We start from the raw sequence: 20180 nt of genomic DNA, 5'->3' as shown, positions 1-20180 counted from the left end.
ACTGCCTCATCTGGTGAAGAGGAGGACTTATAAGATGGCACTGCCTCTTCCAGAACTCTCAGTTCTTGTTCTTCTAAAGGGTCTTCTTGAGGAAGTGGAACCAGTGGTTGCTCCCTTGATGGATCCTTTTGCATGAAGGTGTCTTATAGAACTGATCTCCATATAGGAACCAAGGTTCCAGAAAGACATAAGGGAAGGGGGAGGGACTCCAAGGTTGCTCCTGCCAGAGAGGTTGTCAAAGCAGTCATCGGCTAGTTCCTGGGGTCTCTGCCTTGGGATACATCTCAGGTAGGGAGGTAGTGGAATTTTGGATAGAGATCTGAGTCTGAGAAGGTATCTCTTCCTGTTCCTAATGAAGAGGGGGCAAGGGAAGATGGGAGGGCTAAAGGTGTCTGTACTAATGGCTGTGTTAGTACCAGCAGTTGTACTTGCACTGGCTGCCATCTCTTCATCTGGGGGTGAGACAGCACCAAGGAGGTATGGCAGTATCTGCAGAAGACCCTCTTGGTACTTAGTAGAGGGTATTCATGTTCTTGCAACACTCGAAGATCCTCTTGCAAGAGAAATCTAATTGGTACTGGCAAAGCAGGACAATGAGTGGCTGGTTGCGATGTGGCTGGTAGTACCAGGGATGGTACGGCTGGACCATCCATAGGGTCGTTATGCCCATGACCCACAGAAGTGAGTGCTGGGGACAGGATCAAAGATGGTTTCTTTGAGAAGTTCCTGTGCCTGGAGGACTCCAAGGAGTGTACCAATGTCAGTGCCAAATGGGGCTGTTTGCTGAGAGACTTCTTGATGTGCACCATGCTGGAGGTTTCTTTGATGGTATATGGAGCTTGGTACAGGAGGAAGTAGGAGCTTTGGCAGTACCTATACCAGGACATGAGGTCTCCTTGCTACCTGATTTGGGGGGAGACTTTTCCCTTTTCTTAGGCTCTCTATAGGGGAATCTTGGTCTTTTCTTAGAAGTCTTCAGAGTCTCCCAAGCTGCCCTTAGGTCTTCACTTGGAGTAGTAGAAGTCACCAGTGCACTCAGGCTGTTTGAAGTGATATATGGTGGGGGGAATCAGGCCCCAAAGTGGTAGCAGGTCTCAGGGAACAGTGCATGAGGAATAGCTTGAGCCTGTCTTCTGTCAGCTTTCTAGATCTGCTCTTAAAGTCAGTGCGGATCTTGCACTTATACGGAATGTAGGACTCTCCCAGACAGCGGAGGAAGCTGGAATGTCCCTGGCTGGGGGGAAAAGACCTATTACAGATTTGCAAGGTCTCGAAGTCTGGGGTTTTGGGCATGCCCCAAAACAGAGAAGGCTGAAGATGAAGAAAGGCCAAGATTGAAAGGGGAAGGCGACCATGGTGGGGGACACACATAGTGTGTGGAAAATGAATACAACAACAAAATAAAAATGTTAAAAGGTAAGAATAAAACAATAAGCTAACCAAAACTATGAAGCTAATTGACACCACAACACTCTTTCTAGCTGCAGGTGGTTGAAAAGAAAGGGGCACTTCATTGGGTCCATCCGCCTCTATATGCCCTCAGATCAGAGCACAAGGATGTAAGGTCCAACTATACCACCACTAAAACTCTCCAACTGAAAGCACACAGATGTGCACACGTAAACTGGAGAACCAATAAGGACAATCACTCAAAGAAGTATTATTATCCCCGTTTTACAGACAGGATGCTGAAGCACATGGAGGGAGTGATTTGTCCATGGTCACACAGGCAACGTGACAGATCTGGGAATCAAAGCCAGTTCTTCTGTTTCAATCAAAAGGTCATTTTATCTTCCCAAAACATAGATATTTATTTAAATGCATGAGAACTTCTGTAGTTTTATTCCTTAGATAAAAAAAAAAAAAATCCTGCATCAGGATATAAGCCAACCACTAAGTGATGACTGTTAGGGAGAATTTTTCCTTATGGGCAGGTCATTCATCAGTGCTTGCATCTTCTTTTGAAGCATCTGGCACTGGCAACTGTCATAGATAGGATATTGAACTTGACAGACCACAGGATGTCCATTTCCATGTTCCTGAATGAGCATTAGAGATTAAACTTAATCGACCAATTTTATCCCTGGTGCATCTTCATTCTGTTAATTATGTCATTCCAAAGTGTTTAGAATTACCAAATCATGTTTAACAATGATACCTTTTTCTCCACCATGCTTCCAACCTTTATCACTGTCTTTAGTTGGAAGCAACATGGTCCACTGAACAGGGCACTGGAGTGAGAGACAGAATCTTGGGTTCTGTCCACATACTTGCAACTGATTTGCCATGTGAGCATGGATAACTATTTAATTTCTGTAGCTCAGTTTCAGTACCTCATTCTACCCACTGTGGGGGTAGGATCTGACTGAAACCATCCAAGGCCTCCACCCCCAAACAATTTACTGGGTTGTGACAGGCTATAAACAAATGGGTCATGAGCCCAAAAAGGTTGAGAGCCACTGGTATATATAATCTTTCCTGCCATTCAAAGTCCTGTGTATAAAATTTCCTGAGGAACAGGGTATGTGACTGACTTCTGTGCGGGACAGACAACCTTCCTTGTGGTGCTGGACAGATGTGTTGGTAGTTTCATGATTGATCAATTGTTGCAGGAAATGGCTTGAGAACTGCAGCTGGAGAAATCTGTATTTTGTACAACTGCACAAACCTCACCAATGTTTGCCTCATATTGGCAAGTTTGTCACGGAACTGAGACAGAAGTCCATGGTACACCAGTTCTATATTGCACATCTTTGAGCTAAAGAAATTATAATTTCATTAATCCTATTCTCTGCTCACCCAGACTGATTAGATCTCCTGAAAATGCTAAGGTCAGGGCAGGCTGTAAAAGGAGAGCAGATTCTCCCAGAAGTGGTGGGTGGCACTGAAGCCAGACTTCCCAACCAGCCACAAACTGTGCTTCTGATTCTCCCAAACGGGTTATCAAGAAGCCAGTACACTAATACACACAGCCCCCTTTACTGCATTCCAGTCTCTGGCTCCCAGTCAGCCACTAGGTACAGTAAAGAGACCAGTTATTTAAACTCTATGCTCTTTACTAAAAAGGTTCCTCCTAATCCCAACGGGTCAGCCACAGTACTAGATCAATATAAGTTTGGATCTTACCCAGAATACCACGCTGCCAGCAAATCCTTTAGGAACTAAAACTAATGGTTTATTATAAAAAGAAAGGAATAAACAATAAGAAAAATGTTAAAGGATTAGAGCAATCAGATACATACAAATGATTTGAAAGTCCACATACATCAGGTTTCTAGAAGAATTGTGGAGTTTGCAGGCTTGTATAGTCCTCTGGTATACATCCAATACTTGGATGGGTCTCAGTCCTTTGTTTCACAGCTTCAGTTTAGTTGTAGATGAGCTGATCCAGAGGTAGGATGATAGCTGAAGCTGAATCCTGACTGAAAGACAAAATGGATTCCCCAGGCCTCTGCCTTATATACCTTCTGGCCCTGGCCATGCTGCCTGTGGAATTTCACAGGAACCAAAATGGAGTCCAGAGTCACATGGGCAAGTAGTCCAGAGTCACATGGGCAAGTCCTGGTGACTCCTCAGGTATATTCTTGGCTTCTCCCCCTGGGCCCCTTGCACCTGGAAATGTCTTAATGGGCCATTAAGCAGGCTATTGTTCTGCAGCCATCCTGTCTGAATCGTTACCCAGACAGCACAATTTGAAATGCCGATATATCAAACATATAACACATGAACATAAACATCATCATCTTACTTAGCACATTATAGCCTTTCTAACAGTACCTGACATGGCATATCTCACATGAATTATTATAATTTTGACATATTGATGTTAAACAATATACTAAATCCTCCCCTCCCCCCAAGCCAACCAGCATGACAACTGAGACAAAAGTCCATGGTACACCAGTTCTATATTGCACATCTCTGAGCTAAAGAAATTATAATTTCATTAATCCTATTCTCTGCTCACCTAGACTGAATAGATTACAGGGGCCTATGACCTAAGGAGATGACATACCATATAGGTCCTAGAATTCTGGTTTATGAGTCTTCAGAAGCAGTATCTAAAGATGACAGGAGTCTGGGAACTGGTGAATGTGTTTCACCTGCAATACCCACCCAGATGTGGTTTTACATTTTGTGTCTTTGTTTAGCTCTTCCTATTGGTGATATTGGATCCAAATAGCCAAGTTCCCAGGTGAACTGGCAGAGGGACAGACCTGCACAAGTTTTCCTGCTGTGGCCTTATTTCATATTGGCAAAGGGTTTAACCAGGAGACCAAAAAGACTATAAACTGTACGTGCAAAAGCCTCATGAGCCATAGATTATTTGTAAGTATTATAATTGGTGGAGCTGTGACAAGGAGAGGGATATTGACAGGAAATGTACAACGGGGCTAAACCTTGACCACTCTGATCTTATGTACTGATAGATCCTGGGTTATATTGACCAGCTACATATTTGCTATATTGATTGTTCCTAGAGAAGAAAAATTAAACATGAATTCCTGAGTATCCCCCCTGTTGTGTTACTTGGGCTTTGAGAAGGAAGAATACCATACTGATATACCAATTGCCCCATTCTCTCTAGAAGAGGTTGGGCTATTTTGGGTTCATTTTGTTTGCAATTACTAGGTTGTAGAAGAAGCATGTATGATTTTGTTGTTGATTTAACTCAAATGCTTTATAAATAATTGACAGAGAGGCTATATTTATTAAAGATTCAACAAACAGGGCCCGAACCATGTTTTCCCCCTTCAGTGGCATTGCCTACATTAAAACTGTAATACTCTCGTTTCAGCAATGGTGCAGCATCACTTAATGGTAGTCGCACTGTCAGGGTTAAGGTAGATAGGACTGAGGAGTTTTGTGTGGGTTTTTTGTTTGTTTTATTTACCACCATGCCATGACAGCCTGCTTGGAGCTCTGTCTGGAATGCCCCAATGAATAGGAGCAGTGATTGACATCTCTGGCCAGTATTGCCAAGCACAGCAGTTCAAAAATCATGAGTTAGGCCCCCAAAATCATGAGATTGGCCTAAATATCATACAATTTAAAAAAAATAATAAATGTGGGTATTTTAAATGTTATTTATTGGCCTTATGGTTTCTGATCTTTTAGGTGCACTTGCCTCACATTTTCAAGTTTTCTCTGAAATCATGAGGGCTAGAAACTTACGTTTAAAAAAAAAATTCAAACTGAAATTTCTCACGTAACCAACTTTCTCCAGGAGCTGAGGCTTTAAGTAAAACACTAAATATAATGAAACTCCCAATAAAATCCTGAGAGTTGGCACCAGGCATTCTCAGAAAAAAGGAAAATGAACTTTTTGATCTTTTGTGGAAAGTGGAGTGATGTAACCGGGGGTAAAAAGGTATGTAGCCTGGAGCATTCTCCTTTCCAAAAGGCTGTTGAGTGGTGACTGTAGTCATCTGAAATGCTAGAAAAAAATTCAGTGACAAACAAGGAGTAGTAGGCACATGTGAGAATGATCAGGACAAACTAAAGGAGAGCTTCACCTAAGCAAAGTCTTCAGAAATTGGTCCTATGAGAACAGAATGGACAATTCTTGACACTCTGTGGCTGAGTCCAAAATTCAAACTAAACCAATGGACACAGTCTATAGCTTTTAACGGAATCTGTAATGACTTAGTGGTATAATTGACTCTAGGTGTGGTTTGTGCCCACTTGGGCCTTGTTTTCATCAGAAACAAATGGTATTACTATTTAAGCAATGGTCAACAACAGTGCAGCTGCATTAATGAGAGCAAGAGTTTAAAAGTGCTAGTGTAGACAGGGCTCAAGCATTTTCAGCACCATAACATGAAAACTGGCTCTGAGCAGGTCCATTTGCGTCATTTGTCCAGCACCACAAGGAAAAATGGATAGTCATTCAGTAAGTGAGTCAAGTTGTCAGATAATCAGGTTCAATCAATTTATTGAGCAAAAGTAAAGTCAGCGTAATACAGAGAGGTCCACACATTACCAAACTGGAGAATAGTCTTTCAGTGGTTACATCTTCACTCTGTTCCAAATTATGAGCTCAGTTTTGCTTATATTAACATTCCTCTTGTTTATGACAGGTAGAAGATTCCACCAATTTTACACACTTTTTCTTACCTAGGTTTTGTACATAACATTCGAGATGGCAGCAGACCATACAAATGTCTCTGCTAACTGTACCTAGCACACCATTCCTATTTGGCAAACCTTAATAGCACTCCAGATTTCACTAGACTGTAGAGACACATGCACTAACTGTACCTAGCACACAGGTCGCATTTGGCAAATCTCAATAGAACATACATCTTGCGTCTTGACAAATTCTCCATATACAAAGAACAAAGTGTAAAGCACAAAGGATTCTTTCTCCACGAATCAGGCAGCACAGACAATACTGAAGAGGTTTATTTACAATATCGGGAAGTCTGATAAAACAGCTTCAACTTCATGGTGTTACAGTGGTCAATTATATACGCTTTCTTATCTATTACATAGTACGTTTAAAATTCTTTATTTATTCACTTACAAATACAGACACTGTCCTATCTGGAGAGAACAACAGTGATAATGGTCATTACATACATGCAGAGACACTTTAAACACTCTACTTACATCAAGGATCCTAGGGCTACACTCGGGGCGGGGGTAGGATGGAGGAAGAAGGGGGAGGGAAATCCTTACAGATAGGTGGCAGGTGAAACAGAAATTCTAAAAGGAAATGTGCTGTTCTCATTGGAATTAGAATCACTAAGAGGACATCTGGCTGCCTGAGCCATCGGATGTTTACACTAGCCATTGTCCTTGAGGCTTAGGTATGCTCGTTAGCATACAACTTGTTAGCTGAAAACAACCTCAAGCCTTACAAAAGGTTACAACAATTTAACTACTAGTAAATTTCCACAATAAAGCTGAGCATGATTACAAAGCATTCAGAGAAATTTTAACTAGCTCAAGACACTAAGGAACTAAACGTGTGTGACTCCAAAACTCTACAAAAACCTACATATACCAAAATGGTATAAACTAAACTGGAAAAAAAATTCTTATTCTGGAATAAGAGTTTTCCAAACAAGGAGTTATATCAGTATAATTAGTGTGGTAAAATTATACCTGTATAATTATGCTAGTAAATTTCCCCATGTAGATATGTCCTGTGTTTCTTACAGCAACCAGGCAAGTTTCTTTGTTCTCTCTCTCAGTAATCCTGGCCAGTCTCTAGAGGCTTGAAAGTTATAGAATTACACATCCCTTACTTTTTCTTCTTCCATTCCATTTGGAGGCATTTACTGTTGCTCTCCACTTCTATTGCTTGCTGATGATTGTCAATAACTCATCTCCAGTCAGTTGCTTTGTTAAAGGGTTTGGGCATATCTGCTTTTAACCTTTCCACTTTTACTTGGTTGGTATGCAGACTCATTAACTTTTTGTTCAACTCAAGAGCCCATTACACATCAATAGTACAGTAACTGTAACACCAGTTATAGAAGGTTAGGTGTTTACACCAATTCTGCCCAGTACAAGTCACTCTCCCAGGCAGTGCATGAAAATGAAGGTGTTACGCACTAAAATTGCTTTGCATTAATCTTGAAGAGGATTCTATGCAAATAAAAACTCAGGGCTTGTCTTCACAGGGGAAGAAGCCTACAGTAGCCAGTGTGCACTAGTTTTCTGCACAACCTCCCCTTGTGGACACTTTTACTGAGCACTCACCTTGGAAGTGTATTAAGCTAAATCACCCGAGGGCATTCTGAGTGCCCAGTAAGAATGCTCACAGGGGACGTTAGTGCATAGTAGTTAGTTGCTCTTTAAATTCACCCTCAAGCTCACTGCACACTAACTTACTTGTGTGGACAAGCCTTCAGATCCTCTTAAAAGTATTGCCTGAGCAAGAGATGGTAAAAACTGACTAAGAACTTCAGGACATGGCAGCCCAAAAAAAAAAAGGCATTGCTCCATCTGGACATTATTTGTAAATAATATTTGAGGGTATAATACTGCTGAGTGTTTGTTAAATGACTTTAACTTTGGGATCTGAAAGTGTTGGTCTACATTAGTTGGGTGTTTTTCCTTTGTTCCCATCTATATGTGGTTCTTTGTGGAAAGCCTGGGACAAAGGGCCACTGTAATCAGTAGAAGTCTTTCTATGGACTTCAAAGGGGTTTGAATCAAGTTGAAAATCAGGAACGTGAAAGCTGCTATTCAGATAAAACAGGGAGATAACAATACTTACTTAAAAATATATATATCTATGGACCCAATTCTTCACTACTTTGTATCTTGTGTAGTCAGTTACGCTTCTGTAAAGTGGGTGTGAAATGCTACCATTATGATCTGGTAGCACTTTGCATAGATGTAAATGCCCAAAGTGCACTACAGCATCCCTATGGGCTTGTCTGCAGTGGGTTGGAGTTGTTTTGCACTGATGTGGCTACATTAAGGTGAGCTGAACTGGTGCAAGCCTGTAGTGTAGACATATTGCACCAGTGTAAAATGTGACTTCCACCCATCCAACGTACTCCAGTTCATCACTGGGTAAGATGCACCAATATCACTTTTTACATGAGTGTAGTGTGGCTGCTCCAGGGGTTTCCACCAGTGCAGCTAACCCAGTGCAAAAAGTTCTTTTTTCTAGACAGTTAGGCCTTGTCTGCATGAGAAATTGCACTGGTTTAACTTAAACTGTTTTTTAAATCTATTTAGTTAACTGAATGCAAAACCTTGTGTGGACACTTAAGGCTGGTCTACGCAACAAAGTTAGGCTGACTTAACTAAATCACTCAGGCTGTGAAAAATGTCATGCCCTGTGTGATATAGTTAAGCTGACCTAAGCCCTGGTGTAGTCACCATGACACTGATGGAAGAATTCTTCCATGGACCTAATTATCTCACCTCAGAGAGGTGGATTTACTATAGTGATGGAAGAACTCTTTCTGTCACTGCAGTAAGTGTCTACACTAGAATGGCACAACTGTAGTGTTCTTAGTGTAGACACAGCCTTAGATCAGTTTAAAAGTGGTTTATTTTGGTGGATTAAACCTTTTCCCAGTTGATTTAAGGTTGGTTTAAACTGAAATAACCACATCCACACACCCTTTTGCACTGGCCTAAGTAAACTAATTTAAAACCATGCCTTTAGTTAAACCAGGGGTGGGCCAACCTTTTGGCCTGAAGGCCACATCTGGGTATAGAAATTGTATGGCGGGCCATTAATGCTCCAGGAGCGGCTCCAGTCAGGGTGCTGCTAGGCCCACATAGTGGGAGAAGGGTGGGGGGAAGGTGCGGGGCTGGAGGGGGGTGCTGCTGCGCCACACAGCTTGTTCCGCAACCTTTCCGCGGACCACCTGAATGGAGCTCATGGACCACTGGTTGAGCTGGAGGGCCTGATGAACAGTTCAGTTGGCCGTATGCAGCCTACGGGCCATAGTTTGCCCACCCCTGATTTAAACCATGAAAGTTTTTCCTGAAGCCAAGTCCTTATAATTTTATTACCCAGACATTTCCTTTGCAACAACTGGGAAGACTGCTTTTCCCATACACATCCATATTATGTTGTAGGGGAGGGATACTTGGGGGGCTGCTTGATAAGACTTGGTGAAATTAGGAGGGACTGTCCCTATTGCCGGTTTATTCCATTTCATAGTGCTTTATACTTGATCCTTCCCTAATGAATCTGGAAAACTAAACATTTGACAGGACAAGGTTTGGTGGAAGTAGGCTACTTGGTGTGGCTGGCATGCTTGTTTTTAAAAAATCCTGTCTGCCTTATCTCCTTCATGCTCATCTGCACTAGATTCAGAGGAACTGGTTGGGCACGGGGCTCAGCAGTCTCTCCCTGTCCAGGTGTAGCCAAAGGAGCCTTCACAAGAAGTACCACTATCATCCTCCATTCAACTCTGGAACTAGGGCCCTGTCTAAATGAATGACGTTTGCACGGATGTAACAGCATTGATACAGTTATACCTGCTGCGGATTTCCTTAACTTGCCTTGGACTCTGGATGTTTGTTTCTCATTTGCTGTACTGTTGTGGGTTGTTGGTTGCCCTCCATCCTGCCTCTCTCCTGCCACTGTCACCCTTCAACTACCCAGCTTCACCCTCCCAGTCCTCACCATGCTTCTCTCCCTTCCTGTACTCTCTTCCACCTCTCCACTTCAGTCTCCTTCACCCTTTGTTTTTACTTCAGCGAACTCTTCTCCAAAACAAAAGAGACAGAACTACCATGATAAGTTTCTGTCACGCTGATCACTTAGTAGCTTGCACTGCTTTCCCTCATCCATTCTATCACTTTTGGTTTGGTTTGTCCTTTTAGAGAGTAAGCTGTTTGGAGTAGGGGCTGTATCTTCCTATATGGCATATGGACTCAGTCCTCACTGAGGCCCCTGTGTGCTGCCACAATACAAATATGAATAATAATATTGAAAGATGGTTATGAATCATGGTTCAGGCAGACCAAAGGGGAGTGAAAGTCCCTTCCCCAGTAAAGGGTGCCAACGATAAAACCACCTAGACCTGGTTTACACATAGTTTTTGTACTATTTCAGTTAGGGTTGTGATTTTTTTTTTAACTGAAATAGTTACACTGCTATAACTGCTACTGTGGATGCAGTTCCATGGGTATTTAGGTGCATTATTGGCCAGGTTTACATGACAAATTTTTGCTGGCATAGCTATGTTGGTTGGGGTTGTGATGAGGTATGATCCGTGACTGACATAGCCATACTGGCAAAAGCCTCTAGCACAGACACAGTTATATTAGCAAAATCATGCCTTTGCTTGTACCGTTCATTTTGCTCAGGGAAGCTGGAAAAAGCTATCCTGGCAAAACTGCAGTAATAGCTGCCTCCACATTAGGAATGTTTTACCAGTATAGTACAAGCAAAGCTTTATAAGTGTAGACCTGGCCATACTTCTTCCCCTTTTCATATGGGAAAAAGCTACACCTTGTATAATAACTGCATCTACACTAAAGGAGTTGTACTGCTTTAACTATATCAATATATTAAAATGGTACAACTTTTGTGTATAAAGAAGACCTTATTAATTTGGCAGTAAGGCAGAATACATATCTGCTGCCTTAGTGGGCTTTCGTGCAGCCCACTACTAGTACAGATTTTTACCACAACATCATTTAACTCTGATCAGAGAAAGTCTAGACAACACAGTGGCAAAACCACCTTGTGCGTGGTCTACACTAGTGCTCCCACACTTGCTAGCATCAGTGGCACAGCTGTATCAGTGTTAGGATAACAGAGGAGAACTTTAGAGACTACTCCATGTAATTTTATTTATATATATTAAGTGAGCTGAAGAAGACAAAGTCCCTGGTGAGATGCAGCAGTTCTTACTCAGGCAAAACTCCCACTAACTGGGCAAAATGTACATAAGCCTGTTGCCAGGGCTGAGGCCTGGCTCATGGAGGTGAAGGCCAGTTCACTTGACGTTTGGTGCAAACTTGAAACTATGCTGGGTCTTCCCACTTAAATGTAGGCACTCAGTTTCACTTTAGTCACCTCACATTAATTCTGATAAAATTTCTTGCCAAATTCTGCTACAGAATTCAGGCAGAACTATGACCTGAGACACCCTCACAACAAACATTCATTACGGTATCTCCAAGTGAAACTTAATTTGTTTTTTCTTTCACACCCAGCTTTAAAAATGAAACTTGGCATGAAACGTAGCCTGTGCTTAAGTAACATCTTCCCCTCTCATTGAAAGTGAAAGGAACACCTTCAAATACTGCAGCCCTACCCCAGACACGTATGCAAGGCTGATGAGTTTCGTCTTTAAAGTTGAGTGTGGAAAGAAGAGTAACTGACATTTATGGAGGCAGTACTGAGCGTCCAGAGGTACAGGCATGCTTGCTAGTAAGAATGGTGGTAGTGGTAACAATGCACAGTTGCTAGTACTGCAGCGGTGGTGCTACAGCAGTAGCAGAAGTTCTGAAAATGCTCTGTGTAGAAGATACAGATTTTTCAGCCTCTAAGACCTTGTATAAAAAGATCAGCTGACTGTAACAGCTCTCAGGCTATTGAAATACCCCATTTTAAAAACTTGTGTATAACAAAATAATTAATTACCAAAAGATACATTTACAAGTTATTCATCTTTGCTGTAGGCTATCAATTCACTTTCTTTAATTTAAAAATAAAAAAATCTTAGGAAGTATAATGTGAACATTTCAAATTGCTTAAAAATGTGAGGTTTCCTTATACACACAGGGTTGTCTCACACTAAAATAAGTGCAGAAATAGTTATCCACTTCACTGAAGTGTTGTGAGGCATCATTAATTAATTATTTGTAAAGTGCTCGGAGATGAAAAGTAACACAGAAACTTAATATATATGAATACTCTACATACTTCCATTATATGTTGCGTATGTTATTGAGATATTTTAAATATTATTCCATTTTTAAAGATCCTCCAATTAGTAATACTTTGCAAAGTACTACTACTACCTTGTAGTTCTATATTAATTAACCAAAAACCTTACAGTACTTTCTGAGAATGGGTACATAACATCATCCTCATTTTATAGGTAGAAAAGCTGAGAGGAAAACAGAAAGCATGATTTTCATACACGTTGACCATTCACACCTACCCCTGAACACTAGGTCTTAAGAGGTTTGTACAAGGTCACACAGTAACAGTCCTGCTAAGACAGAATCTCTGCTGGTTCCCAGTCTTTTGCTCTATCCACTAACTCCATGCTGTCTCCCAATAATTAGTAATAATGTATTATTCAGAAACATAATGTTGAATCATGCAGACTTTGAAATAATGATGGTATGATATTTAAATGTCTCAGGTGAACACACAGCAAAATCCGTTTCACACTCAAAGGATTTCGGGGAGAGGACCACAACACAGGACCCCAAAGTTTGAAATCACCATTTAAACTTTGCAGCTGCTCTTTAAGTATCATCATGGTCAAAAACAATCCCCGGGCTCTGGATTGCAAAGGTGGGGGGGCTGAGGTTGGTAATCAAGATCCAAGCCTTGGGCTGTCTCTGCTCATGTTGCCTTTCTAGCACCTCCAATAATAAAGCGCTCCTTACAGGTAGGTTAACACTGGGAGCTAAAGCGCCAGAGGATGACTTCCAACGCGCAAGAGGCTTGGGGACAACTCTTGCTCTGCTCCCCCCCCCCGAGCAGCGGGCGGCGGACAGCTGAGAACGAGCAGACAGGTTGGGTTTCGATTGTCGAACTCTCAGCCGCTCAGCGTTCCATCCATCCATCCCCAGCAGCAGCAGCAGCAGCAGCCAGCCGCCCCTTGTTTCCCCGAAATGACGTCGCTGGGAGGGAGGGGTTAGAACGTGGCCCGGGCCTGGTTGGGCGTGGAGCGAGTGGGCTCGCGGGGATGGGTGGTTTTGTTTACGGCCAGCAGCAGCAGCTGAGTAGCGCCAGATCACTCTGCACAGCTGAGCGCGGAATGGAGCAAAGAGCAGGCGCAGCAGCAGCAGCAGCAGCAGCAAATGCCTCTGGCTACTGGCGTCCTGCTGCAGCCCCTTCAGGATTCAGGTAGCTTGGTGCGTTCGTGCGGCTATTGTGTCCCAAAGAGGTGCAGCAAGCCAGGGAATTTCCTGCAGAACGGAGCAGCCTGTACCTTTGCTTTAGGGTATGTGCACTCAGTGCAGTGCATGAACCCACCACCTTCCCCCGCTTGTTCCCGCAGAGGAGAGAAGGCCCAGGGACCACTCTCCCATAACCGCTCCCACTCTCCAATTGTAGCGTTCAGCATGGCTGCGTTGCACTGAAGGATGTGTCTCTTTTAGGGGCTCCCAGTCCCACCTTTCTTAGGCACCCGAAGCTTCCACTGAAGTCAGTGGGGTGCTCAGGGAACGCAGTAGAGGATCCAGGTTGCTTATAAGGGGAAGGAGATTCGTTATATTTTACACATGCAAAAATAATGGGTGTAGTTGTAAATATTTTGCCTGCATATGGGGTGAAATATGAGGCCATCACTGCTCTTTCACCTGCATGCCTGCGGGGCAGTGTGCGTGCTTTATCTATTTTGTGGTACCCTGGGTGCAGTGTACTTTTAAAAAAAAAAAAAAAAAAAAGTGGGGGAGGAGGGAGCCACTTGTGTATATCTGTGTTTAAAGGTGTGGGGACTTCCTTTAGTGCAGTCTAGAAATGAGCACATTTTCTAATGGAGTTGGACCCCTTATCCCACAGGGATTGTCTTGTTCTATTCCACAATGCTTTTTTTTTTTTTTTTTTTTTGGTCTCTGTGCAAACTGAAAAGATTTTTTTTTAAAAAGTACAGTGCATGGTCTCTGCACTTTGGTAATAACTCATCCTCGTAATGTTTGTTTTTCTTTTAATCCCTTTCTTGGCAGTTTGTTCCAAAACAAACCAGCAGTTTTGCAATATTACAAAATAGATTATTGAGGTTTATTGCTAGTGGTAAAAGGCTTTCAAATCTCCTGGAAAATATGTTAATAGGAGTCCAATGCTTTCCCCATGCATCTGTGAAAATAGATACATTGGACTCTTCAGGGTTGAATATAGTCTCAGCACAGATGAGGGAGCCAGGATTTGTAGAATTCTATTCCCAGCTCTGATATTGACTCACTGGCTTTGTTTACACCAGGGAAATCTTGCAGAGATTTCTCACCATTGCTTATACTGGTTCAGCTCCACCAGCAGTACTGAGAAATAGCTACCTGAGTTTCAAGTACTCTGTTGACTAGATCTGCTCTGGGCTGGATGACATCTTGTGGTGCTTAAAATGTGACTGCAACTGGTGTCTGATCTACACTAAGACTCTCAGAGTTGCTACCCCCAGTGGAGCGAAACTAGACTTAACAATTTGCGGTATTTCCCTAATGGAGATTGGAAATGCTATATAAATACAAAATGACTTCTTAGAGTGTAACTCTGTTTTATGTACACAGCCATCCTCCTGGAAGTAAGATATTTCTATTGCCATTGTCACAGGGAAGAGGAGGAGATAACTTTGAAATGAAAAGGAAAAAAATCCTGTTCTGTTATAATAGGAAAACACTACTTTAGCTAATAGGGCCAAATTCACCAATGGTGTAAACAGTGTATTTAGTGACTTCAGTGAGGTCAAAGCCACATGCTAGCGTGAGTTTGGTTTGGAAGGCAAGGAGAAAGAACGTCAAGCAAAGAGAAATCTTTTTAAATAAACCCACAATGGCTGTTAGCATATTCTGTGGTGAAGAACTACACCATTAAATTAATCAGATTAATGTTTAATTCTTGTGTTTAAGTGGTGGAGCTGCAATACTGTGCATTTTATTAGTATTATCTTTCACTTGTAGAGTTGTAAGTTTTCATGGGGCTTCACAAGACATGTTGTTAGACAGGTACTTGCCCTGTGCAGTTTACAAATCTAAACGGGATGAACACAATTTATGTTCGTTCGTATGAGAGTCGTATCTGATCTGTGGGTGAATCAAGGTTTCTCACTTCTGAAGTGCCGTTCAGCCAGTGATCTCAAAGGAACAGATGTGATACAACTCAGCATGAGTGAAGGTATCTTACTCTGTGACTAGTTTCCTTGATTTCTTGGTTAGAGCTCTGTGAAAACCACAATTTCATGGACTGGGTGGAAATAGCAAGCTTAGCTCAAAACCTGTTGTAAAAATTTTGGGAGGTGGAAGCGAGCATCTGCGTTCGCTGGTCTTAAGCTTGGTGCAGCTCGTCATGTTCATTCCAAATGGCAGTGGCAGGGCTGGCTACCGTGCCTTACGTAAAACCAGTTGCTGGTTCTTCTTTCCCTTCCCCTCGCCCCAAATTGCTGCTCCAGCTGAGTCTGGCTGTGCGCTAGAAGCTGTGCTAAGCATAAGACCAGTGTACATGGATGCCCACTTCCACTTCAATCACAGCACTTCAGGGGGGGACTTGGTGGCTGTGCATATTGTGCTGCTGCCCATGAATTTAAAAAAAAAAAAAACACCTGTGATTTTTCACAGGTTCTTACTCATGGTGTAAGGTTCTGTCACGGTTACAGTGCTAGCTGCACCTCTGTTCCTTTGCTGGTTTCTTTGAGTGCATCCCCTCAGGTGGCAAGCCCTCATGCCTCTGTGGTGGGGTGGAATTCCACATTTCTCCCGTTTGCGCACTAGGCTCTGAGCTACAGTACTCTGTATCGACTATGCTTACACAGCAGGTCTGATGGGTCCAGCACCTGCAGTTCTTTCCTTCGAGTGTGTGTGTATAGTGGCCAGACAGTACTCTTAAAACCAAATTGTAATTTAACAGTAGGAACAAAGCCTTTAGAGAAGAAGGCTTTTAAAACAATCTGCACACATCTATCTTACCTAAAGGCTTGCCATCCCCAATGGTACCTTACAGGCCTAACTTCTGTAGATACCCCAGCAGGCCCTGTAGGTTACTCTGATTTTTTCCTGAATAGCTGTCTCCTCCTTGAGAAAAAGTCCATTTTTCAACTGTTATAGTGCTTTTTGATCTTCTGGTTCCCACGCCTTGGCCCCACTCATCAAAACTAGTTTTGTAAATTGGCTGGAGTCAGGAGGTTGAATTGTCAAAATTAATAGTTTGGGCATTGTCTTTTAACAGCTCTTAAGTGTTTGCTGAGAAGTTTGCTTATCTTCAGCCATTTTGATTCCTTCCTACTTGTTTTCCTTACAGCACCCCTATTAAACTAAACCAGTATTCATGCAGTGAACATCCCAATAAGCAGTCAACACACAGTATTCATAAATTACTACAGAGCAGCTCCAAATCAGTCATAGGTACTATTTAGTATGTCTAGAGATATCACAAGCTAGTTGTTCATCAGTAGATTTCTCAGCAGTTTGCAAAATCCCTGTGAGACTGGAAAGTGCTATTATCTCCATTTTACAGATGAGGAACTGAGACACAGAGAGGCTAAGTGATTTGCCCAAGCTCACACAAAAAGTCAGTGAAGGAGGAGAGAATTTAATCTGTGTCTCCCAAATTCTATCCTATATCCCTAATCACTAAACCATTCTCCTCCTCCTTTAAGAATTCGTAACAAAGATGATTCATTGTTTAACAAGGGATCTGAAGGCATTTGTCTGCCTCTTAACTGCTTTTCCTATAATCTTTACTTATTGTTTTGCTCCCCCCATTGTCTTCCCTGCCTGGAAATCAACTAAATATCTATCCATTGTTTATTTTTTGCATTTTAGTTGTGCCTGGAGCCCTGGCAGAGATTGAGGCTCCATTTCACTAGGCACTGTAAATACACAGAGTAAGACACATGACCTGCTGTGAAGAGCTGACAGTCTAAACATACATAACAGATAAAAGGTGGGAGAAAGTCTCCCTTTCCCATCTGTACAATTGGGATAATAATTCTGCCTAAGTGATTTGCCCAGGGTCACACAGGATGGCTTTTGTTAAAGCTGGAATTTGAGCTGGAGTCCCGGTCCAACGCCTTAACCTCAAGGCCGATTTTCATCTCAAAATTCCTTACACCCCTTATCTCTCTGATTTCTGTGAACCCAACCATCTCTGACATTGTTAATTTCCCAGATAACACCTAGTATTACTATCTGTACCAAAGAGTGGCAAAAATTTGCCAACACCAACTGCTGAATCTCCTTCCTCTTTTTTTTCAGCTCCACCTCTAAGAGCTGTGCATGTAAGGCAATTATGCTTCCTCCCCATACTTTGTTCTCTCTTCTAGCCTTGAAGAAACAAATGTCATCTACCGAGTATTTTAATGTATTAAACCTTGTGACATTAAAAAAAAAAAAAAATCCTTGCAAATGCCAAAACTGCTATGTTTTTTTAAAAAAAATTGCTGATAACATTTTGTTTTAGGATACTGTTATCATGGGTTGCGATTAGGTTGCTAACTTTCCAATTTCTGAAAACTGGACACTGCTGTTCTGCTCCCTCCCCCTGAGGCCCTGACCCAACTCACTCTTCTCCCCCTGGATTGCTGCTCTCTCCCCTTTAAAACTAAAACTTTCATTTGATTCTTACTAAACAAGGTGTAATTGCTTTGAATAATTAGAAAAGAAAAAGTTTAAAACTGACAGACGTGTTTAAGCAGCTGATTCTGAAAACCCTGTTTCATCTGATTACCCCTTATTCACGTCAGTGGTCCCATTGAAGTAACTTTAAAGTCAATAAAATTACTTGCAGGAGCAAAGATTATTCTTGTAAGTAAATGTGCAGGATTGGGCCCAAAAATTGTTACTGTGGAAAGAAATCAAAAGAACTGTGCCAATTCCATCTGCTGAAGAGTATATAACTTTTTAAAAGCTTGTAATATGTACTTTATTAATAGACTGGAATGGCTCCAAAGTTATTCACAAACATCAATGTGTTTGCAGACTGGGATCCATAAAGATTTATTTGTAGAAGATGAATCTAGGGAAATGTCCACTTTCCTCTAATCTATGCACTCTCTAGCCCTGAACATTCAGTAACTTCACAGCCAAAGGAATGCATTTGTCCTTTCCCCTAGATATTTTTTCTGTGACTCGCATTAGTCTCATTTTCTAAAATATATTATGACAAGATTTTTACCTCAGGTCACAGCTTTGAAACCTTGGTGGTCCTTTCCCACTCCTCCTCCTTTGTAGGAATTTCACTAAAAAATCACTGTGTATATATAATAAGCCATGTTTTCTAATATGAATTCACAGCATTTCCTTAAGAAGCAATTTTCTTGACCTGGAAGTTTGTGTATTATAACTTGCATGTGGCTCCAAAAATAATAATAAAAAAGCCTCATATTATCTACCTCATCTATAAAAATAAATAAATAAATAAAAATCAGCCTTCAGAAAAACTGAGAAGCATCCCAGCCAAACTGTCTTTACATATTGACTTTAAACAGATGAAACTTTTAAATTGTCAGCAATAATCAGCATAAGTATTCATTCTGCTTCCGGCAGTATTATAGGGTAACAGTTGTCATTTCTCCTTCTGATTTTTTTTCTTTTTACACAAAGTACCTTTTTGAAAAAACAAACTTTGGACAGCATTTGAAATGGACCATAAATAAATAAATATCTTTAAGGGGGAAAAGATATTTCCTATTCCCATCCTCTTTCCTCTTGGGTGAGTGTTTAGTTTGGGTTTGGATTTTTGTTGAACTGGCTCTGGTAGCCCTGTTTAGGTGCTGGGATCTCCAAGCCTTATTCAGGGGCTAATTCCTGGGCTCTGAAGCTGAGGAAATTTAGATGAGACACTAAGGAGAGATTTTAAGTTTCTGTCTGGAAACATACAGCCCAGTCCAACCACACATACAGCACAGCACAAAACACGTATACAGCACAACCATGGAAACCCAACCCATATACACCCACAGCACAAATCAATCCAAATGCAGGCACAGCACAACACAAAACGCATACACAACCCCAACACAAAATAGCCATACAGCACGACAAAACGTACACCCAGTGCAGCCACACACACCCAACCCAACCCCACAGAGCACAACCTAAAACAAACTGTACAATCCAAACACATGCCATTACCTGCGTACACAGAACAACACAACACAAACCTCCAACCCCAGCCTTGCATCCCTGCCCCACAACACCTGCAGCACTGTCCACTGCTCCGTCAAGTCTTAGCTGCCTTCCTGAGCTGCCCAGAGACATGCAGCCCCATGAGGTGCCCAGAGACTCCCTGCGTTACCCGCAGCATCCAGGCGAATCACAGCCGCTCCACAGGGCTAGTGTCTTCACGCCCTTGAGCCTGCTGCTGGGAAGACTGGAGTGAGCCCCAGGGAGCGGACAGGCAGAGATGCGGGCTAGAGAGTGGGGACATGGGAATGCAAAAGATGGACAGGGAGCTGGCCTGGCCTCTCCCCCATGACTCACCTGCCACCCGCGGAGCTGGGCTGGGAGATGATCACAGCCATGTTGTCCCCCTGGCTCTCTCAGCAGCCAAGTGCCACGCTGCAGTGGGCAGTGCCTGCTTGTCCCCCAAGGTTCTAGCACCCTTGTAGGCATAACTGGACTTTTGGTGTCCGGTCGGTGTTTCTGACTGGAACTGTCAGGCACCCTTTTCGACCGGACACGTGGCAACTCTCTTCTGAAGTCTCCAGGAATTAAAGATTAATCTCTAATTAAGGATTATGTTGTGATGAAATCTCCAGGAATTACACTCAACCAAAATTGAGAACCCTTGTGTGCATTTCAGAACGTGGGCAAAACAACCTAATCTCTATGTGGGCACTTAAAGTAGGTTAGGC

General features: G+C 42.3%; 1 protein-coding gene across 2 annotated transcripts in view; it reads left to right on the top strand.

Annotated features, from left to right (window-relative positions):
* The first annotated feature begins 13379 nt into the window (after nt 1-13379).
* TRANK1 (tetratricopeptide repeat and ankyrin repeat containing 1) overlaps nt 13380-20180 on the top strand; it is a 69970-nt gene continuing 63169 nt past the window's right edge. Inside the window, exon 1 of one of the 2 annotated variants that reach the window (XM_067560928.1) lies at nt 13380-13522. In XM_067560928.1, the coding sequence (XP_067417029.1) occupies nt 13434-13522 (89 nt within the window). In that variant the 5' untranslated portion in view covers nt 13380-13433. Of the gene's footprint in view, nt 13620-20180 lie in introns of both variants that reach the window. The other variant, XM_067560927.1, reaches the window with a different exon arrangement.

This window comes from Emydura macquarii, unplaced genomic scaffold (genome assembly GCF_026122565.2).
Source record: "Emydura macquarii macquarii isolate MOO-44397 ecotype Brisbane River unplaced genomic scaffold, CSIRO-AGI_Emac_v2 contig_2321, whole genome shotgun sequence".
In the NCBI taxonomy this organism is placed as follows: domain Eukaryota; kingdom Metazoa; phylum Chordata; order Testudines; family Chelidae; genus Emydura; species Emydura macquarii.
This window is presented reverse-complemented; position numbering and strand designations above follow the sequence as displayed.